This window comes from Drosophila guanche, unplaced genomic scaffold, assembly GCF_900245975.1.
Source record: "Drosophila guanche unplaced genomic scaffold, DGUA_6, whole genome shotgun sequence".
In the NCBI taxonomy this organism is placed as follows: Eukaryota; Metazoa; Arthropoda; class Insecta; order Diptera; family Drosophilidae; genus Drosophila; species Drosophila guanche.
In genome coordinates this window covers 10,963,143-10,971,298 of record NW_022995744.1, presented here as the reverse complement: position 1 = coordinate 10,971,298, position 8,156 = coordinate 10,963,143, and the positions used below count along the sequence as shown (strand labels likewise).

Here is an 8,156-nt window from a genome sequence, read left to right as displayed (position 1 = left end):
TGATAATAAAGCTATACGCTAGAGCAGGGCTTTAAGTTCTTTGTGAGTACTCAACAGATTGCACAGAAATCGGATGAGGATTCCCACAAGTGATTCCCATTCAATTAGGACATGGCCTAATGAACCACATGCAAGTTTAATCGATTTTTCTGTGCCCTTTACACATGCTTCACATCCCATTCACAGCGCTGACCCGGCCCAGGCTCAGGCCACATTGTGGTCTGCGTGTTATGGCATTTATGACGTATACGCCACGTTGCCACTTGCACCTTGAAACTTCTGCTGGCCCCACACAGTGAACAGTTTCACACAGAGAGCTCTCTTTCTCCTCTCTTTCGCTTACAATTATGAAGTGTGCTCGGTAGTTCCTGTTTTTTTCTTTCTTTTCAGCTCAAAACTTTCACAAATTTTTGTTGTATTTTTTGTTGCTACATGCCAGGGAAAATCTTTTGCAGACATTTTGCCCTCATGCTGTGTGCATGTGTGTGTGTGTGTGTGTGTGTGTGTGTGTGTGTGGGTCAGTTACTGGGGCCACATGGGGGCCGCAAAAGTTCCTGGCCCCATAGTTTGGCCGCGGCATGCCACCGAAAAATTCAATTCAATTCCAAGGCTGTGGCCCACCCGCAAAACTTTTCATTCAGTGTTTTCAGTTTTCAGTTTGCAGTTTTCAATTTCAATGGTTTCGATTTCACACGCCCCTAAACCGAACCCCAAACCACAGTTACCCCGCGCCACCGACCCAAACACGCACGGTGCGGCTCCTATACGTGCACAATGTGCAATTGATTGGATAGCATCGGAGGCACAGGAGGCATGCCACACGATGAGGCAGGTGACTTGCATAGTTTGATTTTGATGGACACCATGTGCTGTGGTCCTCCATGGGAATTTTCCTGATTGCTTTTAAGCAACAAAAAATATACTTAAATAACAGCCAAGAAAAAACCGCAAAAATTGAGCTAAAAGTGAGGTAAATTTTATTTTAGGCCTAGCCGCGCCACATACACAAATAAATCTGCAATATGTACACTTTTGTAGCTATCAGATCCAAGAGATAATCTTCGTGTGGGCGAGGGCTCTTCCCCAAACGTTTACGTTTAGATTTATGTTGCTGTTGAAAAAATATATTTAAAAATTATAAAAAGAACAACTAAATTATGGCAGCACTTTGGTAAAATCCAAAAGATTATCAAAAATCAAAAAAAATATATTTTTGTGAAGATTTTGCCAATCTTATTTAAAGGAAACTTGCAGCTAAATGAAGCTCTCTAGAGGAGTAGACCGGGCTGCATATTTGAGGCTCTATGTAATTATGGTTCCACATTCATGTTTACCCATGCTCCATATGCCACAGCCAACTGGGAACAGCCTCTTTCCATCACTCATCTCTCAGAGAGAGAGAGAAGAGTACGAGTTTGTTGTCGTTCTAGGGCCTCTCCTACTCATCAACGTCATCATCGGCAGCATCATCGTCATCATTATCATCCAGTCGGGCGTTGAGTATAATGAGGCTGCACTTAGGACAGATAATTATAATTAATTATCTCTCCCTAATAGAATCCAAGCACAGTCTGTTGCTGATACTCGGTCTGGTCTACCGAGGAAGTCTTACTACTATACTAATTAAATTGCAGGGACGCCACCCCCAGATCCACATCCAGATGTGACCCAAAGCCCAGTGCGTTGAGTGCCAGAGACATAATCTTAAAGTAAAAGTGGTGTGCCGAGTGGCAGCAGAAAGTATCCTTTCACCTGCCATTCCCATTATGTTTGCCAAGCGACGCGCGTTTGCAGTGCAAGTTAGTTTACATCCTCGCTGTGATTTGCCAGCTCTAGCCAGGCAGCGGGAGCCCTGCCTTAATGCCAGACACGTGTTTGCGGGTTGACAACAGAGTTCAGAGACTGCAGGGCATTTGGAGCGTGCTAAGGCCAGTCAAAAGTCTGACATATCATCTCATCTGAGTGTTGAACAGCTTAAAGCGCCGTCCTCAGCATCATCTGCCGGAGATTCTCTGCCCCTGCTGGTGGCTCTCTCCCTCCAACGAGGCCAACTGCAAATAGACTTTAAATAGCAGAGGGGCACCCGCTGTTTACCCTGCACAGACAATCATATCGTGTACAAAACACTACGAGAAATCATTGGGCAGAGATACACCCAGAGAAAAGAACCCCATTTAAGTGCAAGGGGCACCTTGCTTTCTCTCAGTGTATTAGTATTTCTGCATATTACTATATGGGAGGAACTATATTCTCTATTAGAATGTTAGAACCTCCCCCCAACTGTTGTTTGCTGCTGGCTTCCACAGCTTTTAATTAAAGTTCTATTTCCATTTGTTTTTGGTCTGGGGTGGTGGCCAAAACTGCAACCTGGCGCCTGGCCCGGCCATAAGACCCCACAAAGCACACACATAACCCACTCTCAGGCCAGCCCAGGCCCACAGCAAGGGGGCTGCCGCTGTCGCTGCCGCTGCCGCTGCCACCTGCGGTGTGGCCGCCAGCGACTGGAATTAATTTATTTCTCTGCTCAGGCACTTACCGGAGCAGGTTGCCCAAACAATTCCCGATGACCAACAGAGGAGAGAGCGTCGCGCATTATTTTGTTTATCCATTCATTTCGGGCTAATTGCCTATACTGCCAAAAGCAGTACGAGGTCCGAGGCTCTGCTGTTTATTTTGCCTTCAATACGGAATTAACTTTATAAATATATAAACAGGAACGAGTGGTATATGTTTACTTGTTCTATTGCGTTAGTGCAAATGGTTCCATTATTGGATACGCAACATCTTTTAGTACCGTCTTTACATTTATTCCGATTTTGCTTATGAATTTTAAATATGCAAAAATTGTGCATCAAGTTCAAAGCTCAAAGCACCGTTTAAACAGCTACCAAAAAAGAAAAACAGGCAAACTTTTACCATCCCATCGAGAGCGTGACATGCAATTATAAATATGCTCGGAATTTGCAAAAACCGCTCGATGTGTAATCCAAGCCCACCCGCAAACACGTGAAGAGCGGAAAAACAGCAACTGCACAACGACGACAAAGAAATATAAAACAGGATCCAACCCACACGCACACACACAGGTTGACAGTTCAAGTACATGGGAGATTGTCGAACAATTTTGACACAGCCATGCGATGAGGTCAATGCGGTACATACACATGTATATGTAAACGTATATGTAAATATGTATGTTCAACCATTATTATATAATGGTGCATTGTTAGGGGAGCCACGAGAATGCAGCAGGGCAGGAAGAGGCCATGGCATGTGCAGGCGTTTGCAAGGAAGAACGGAAAGCTCGTTGAAAAGCCAGAGACACTGTGGGGCTGTGAGGATGCCTGCATAATGAAGCGCCGTGGCAAATGCGTCACATGCCAAGAGGTGTACATGGAATGTGCAGCAAGCAGCAGCAGGCAAAAGAACTGTCAACGCTGCCGCCTGTCACACACATCAGGCCGTATGATGCGCACATTCCCTGCTGCTGCCCTTCCTTGACCTGTATGACCTGACCTAAGAGCCGAGCTGACAACCCAAAACGCAACCACACTTGCCAGCTTACAGCTTTTCCTGATAAATTTACGTGTAACGGGGTTGGGCACTCATAAATAATAAATAATGCACACACAACCAGCGTTTGGCTCTTGATTGAAATGTTCTTTAATTTGCTGTTAAATTTCCATAATGAAATAAAGCACAAAAAGAAGTGCGACAGATAAGCAAATGTGTCTGTGAATGTTTAAGCACCGCACACCGCGCACCGCGCACCGCACATATTAATCGGCTTTAAAATTGTTTGTCAATTTGGGTTTAATGGATTTGAACAGCTTTAAGCTGCGGCTGCTGATCCAATTAGTGTTTCATAAATGGATTCACCTCAAATAGGGCTCAATCTGGCCACTGTTTAGTGCAAACTTAAGCCGTCTTTGGTACCATTTTTTCTTACATTTAAATAAGTTAAATTGTTATTATTGGTTGATTCTTTTATATGTTGACATCGATAACGCGTTGCTGTGAGAAATGGACAGTCTTGTCGCCGTTTGCAACAATCCCAATGATCCAGGAGCGAGCACTGGGTCCTTCCATTGTGATGATCTCCTTGCAGAACTCGATGGCCGCCTCGCGGTCCATGCAGATAAGCAAACCTCCGGAATGCTCGGGGCAACGCCCACGCATCAGCTGGAAGCCGTCACCGCATTGGGTAGCCACCGATGCCATTCGGTTGATCACCGGCATATTGCAGATGGATAATGCCACATCATTCTGCTGGCAAGCGGCCAGAGTTTCGGCATGGCCCAGTAGACCGTGTTCAGCTATGGCGATGGCCCCATGTGCCTCATATTTATGCATCAGTTGGGCTGTGATGCGATTGAGGCGACACATTGATTTCACAGCCATGCTGTGGGCCTTACCGACTTCCTCCTCGCTGAAAGAGTGCTTCAGGAACTTCCATTTATCGCCATTAGCCGTCATCCACTTGTGCAGATTAAGGGCCACGTGTGTGCCCAGAGGCTTGGTCAACAGCAGGACATCGCCCGGTACAGCCTTGTTCGGCTGAATGATCTCGATCTCCTTGCAGACGGACGTAGCCACGCCGCCAACGATGCACCAGCGATTGACCACGCTCTGGCCGCCAGTAACATTGACACCTGCCTTCATGGCGCAGTCCTTGAAGCCACGCATCATTATCGGCAGTATGGTGTCGCGTTCCTTCTCCGTCATGTGTGTGCTCACGGCCAGCAGCATCAGCATATTGTCACAGGCCACAACGCCCTTGGCGTATACATCCCCGAGCACATTGGCGCACGCTATCTTGCCCATCAAGTACGGATTGTCGATGATCGGGTAGCCAAAGTCGGTGGTTTGCACCAGTTGCAGGTCGCCAAACAGGGTCGTTGACTTCGTAAAAACCGAGCCACGCTCGCTGATGTCCAGTGCTTTCTTTGGCTGCTGCGGCTGCGAGTCCGGCTCCGGCTCTGGCTCTGGCTCTCCGCGTGGTGGTTTGGCCGACATCAGCTTCGAGACCACGTCTTTAGGCATCTTCTTGGTGCGCTCGCTCAGATTGGCAAAACGTGTTAGACGAAAGTTAGCATCCAGGTCGTGGTCGCGGGGGTCAAACGGGAGCATCAGAATGCCATCAAAGTCGCATTCAACCTCTGAATTATCAGTCATTTCAATGAGTTTTGCAGTTTAAACTATTAAGGAAAATTCAGAAATAATTTTAAAGTGCTTTGATTTTAGGGAAAATTCACAACAAATTGAAAAGTGCTTGAAAAGTGGAAACGTCAGAAAAAAAACTTGCCAAGCAGGGTTGCATTTGTTTATTGTGAATAGGCAACTCCAATGGTGGTCCAGTTAGAATTTAAGCGTGTCCAATTGGACACCGTCGGGTTACAGGTTTGCATTTCTTAAGCTAATTGCTTTGGTCTGTTCGATAACTGGTTGCTATCGATATTTGTGCTGGTAAGGTTGGCAACGTATTTGGTAGCCAAATTAAATATAACACTTAATTAAATTCAATTAAATATGCAAGCTCAGCTCTTGTATTACCTATTTTAAGCCAAAGTTTAAATTCATTTAATTATTGATTGTTAGGGTTGCCAGATCGATGTGGGCGGTACTGCAATGTAAACCTTTCCCAGCTTCCGCCTTGTTTGAAAGGTTTCATTTAGAACTCTTAGAAAGAGTGCAAATTGTATTTTTAAATGCCAACCTAATGCATGTGTTTAGTGCATCCCGCTTTACACAGTTTTGTCTGTCTGCACTGCATTTAATTTCCTGCCACAGCTGCCACGTGTGTTTGCGTGAATAGGGATCTAATAAACTCTGCTCTGTGGCGAAAGTGTACTCTGATTAACAACTGCAACCGAATGCAGGTCAGTGTTTAATTATTCAAGTCCATTAGTTTTTAATGATTTCAATTCGTTTTTTAATGCACATTTTATTGGTTTTGTTTTTGCGTGTGCCGATTCTCAGAAGTTACAAATGCATATTCATGTGCATTTATTTTTCTTTGGTGTGTATGAGTGAACAGTGCTCTGTGGGAGATGCGAGAGTGGAATGGCCCAACATTTTGCATTCATTACATTCTGCAGCAATTAAAAACAAATCGTGGCGATGGGACTAGTTTAAAAATTAAGTTAAAGAGCATTAAAGGAGAATGAAAAGCTAAGTTTAATGCACTATAAATGTTTTTTTATGGTTTTTATTTATGTAATTTATATTTTCAGTGGCTCAAAGGTCCCACATTTATAGGCCAGTCTTTGGTAAAAACTATGCTCAATATCTACTTAAACTAGTATAGAGCTTAGATTCTCATCATTCTGGTTATTTTTTTTACAGATTTGCCATGAGAGTTTTAATGAGACTTGATTGGTAGTCGCCATGCAAATGACTTCCATTTGCCATTTATTCACAGAAGTTGGCTCCAACGACCGAGTATCTCCAGCAGTTTGTACCAGTCAAAGCTCAACGACAGATGCACATTAATAACCGTTTGAAGAATGCGGAAGAAATGTGGGATGAGACAGAGAGAGCAGCAGCAGTGGGGCGTGAGTTGTGATGTCCCGTTCATGGGTGGCAAAGTGGTCGCTAATTGCCGCTGCTTCTGCCTGACTGCCACAATGGGAGTCGCTGCAAATGGTATGGCAAAAATACCCACCCATTGATTGACATGTGCAAATTGTAAGTAAATTATTTCATAAAAGTCAAACATTGTGACGGCTGCTATCGAAACGAGCACTTATCCGATATATACACACCGCCTTATCAATTGGGTTGTCTGCGATTGGTGCTGGGGCTGATGCCCACATATAGCCAAATCTGTGGCAGCCACGTGGGTCGCCTGCCGCGCCCCTTCATCGCCCCCTATATAAATTCTGTTCGTGTGTGGATTTCAGTTTGATAAATCATGTGGCAATAGACCGCAGACGCAGTCGCAGCCGCAGTCGCAGTTGCAGCCGATTGTGTGGGCAGTGTCCACTCTGGTCAGTGCAATAATTTTTCCAGTTGCAGTTTTTTATGCACGGTAGACGTGTAAGGCACAAGGGTGTATAGGGATTTAAAGGAGATATGTCCTGCTGTATATAAAAATAGATAAATTATTCAATTTGTAGCTCATTTACTTGGCTTCCCATTACAAAAGGATCTTCCTCAGCCTCGGTACCGCAATTGCACATAATTCTTCTTCCCATCGTTAGCTCTTACATAAAAAGAGGTATCTGATGGTCCAGATATTTTGCTCTATTGCACAACTGTCACGGAAGGGAAGCCAGTTGACAAGTGGGTGGAGTGCTCTGTGGTGTGGCGTGGCGTGGTTTGGCATGGGTCACTCTGTCAGCAAATAGAGCCATTAAGTGGCCTGTGAGAGCGGGCTACTTTCGCTGCTCCCAGTCCGAAGGGAGTGCCTGCCTCCGCCTCACGATACTTTCATTAGGCAAATAGCTGGGACTCGGTCTCGGACTCGGACTCGGACTCACTCAGACACACTCGAGAGGAGACGGACCGGCAATGGCAATTGGCTGGCACTGGCAGATAGTTTTCGTCTATGCATGTGCCCAGTGGGTCACTCAGTTACCCAGTCAACAGGCACTCCAACGGACCCCACTCCATTCAATCCGGTCTGGTCCAGTCCAGTTGCCTCCTCCGTCCGGGCTCCGGGCTCATATTTAATTTTATGCTGCGCTAGTAGGAAATCCATTTAAAGTGCCACTAATTGCAATTTGCTGTGAAAAATTGCAATGCAATGAGAGTAAATTGCATTAAAAACGCAAACAAATATACAATTTTCACCCAATTTTTGATCAGATCTGTCATCAGGCAATTGTGTGTGCGTTTTTTCACAAACGGTCAATCAGAAGCTCTCAAAAATACGCGTTTGCACGGGAGTAATCAATGCAAATGGCCAAGCCCATTCGCATTTCCACTGCCATTATTCTCCCATACCCCATTCCCCATTCCCCCATTTCCCAGTTTTGCTGCAGTTCATCAATCGACTGGTTGTCGCCATGGCATTTGCCGGTGGCGCCTCGTTTAATGACTGCACCTCTTCCCATCATCTACGGGCTTCGATTATGGGGTATACTGGTTGCAGGTCAATATTTGAACAGACATTTTATTACTGTGAAAGTAAACAAACTTTTGGTGAGGAAAAA

At 45.2% G+C, this 8,156-nt stretch overlaps 1 protein-coding gene across 1 annotated transcript; it reads right to left on the bottom strand.

Annotated features, from left to right (window-relative positions):
- Positions 1 to 3,959: 3,959 nt before the first annotated feature.
- Positions 3,960 to 5,201, bottom strand: LOC117579745 (inactive selenide, water dikinase-like protein). Its single transcript, XM_034265763.1, has one exon. The coding sequence runs from the start codon at positions 5,173 to 5,175 to the stop codon at positions 3,988 to 3,990; it is 1,188 nt and encodes a 395-aa protein (XP_034121654.1). The 5' UTR covers positions 5,176 to 5,201; the 3' UTR covers positions 3,960 to 3,987.
- Between the last annotated feature and the right edge of the window lie 2,955 nt (positions 5,202 to 8,156).

Excerpts from the sequence above, each read along its gene's own strand:
- LOC117579745 (XM_034265763.1), bottom strand. The coding sequence starts at position 5,175 with ATGACTGATAATTCAGAGGTTGAATGCGACTTTGATGGCATTCTGATG.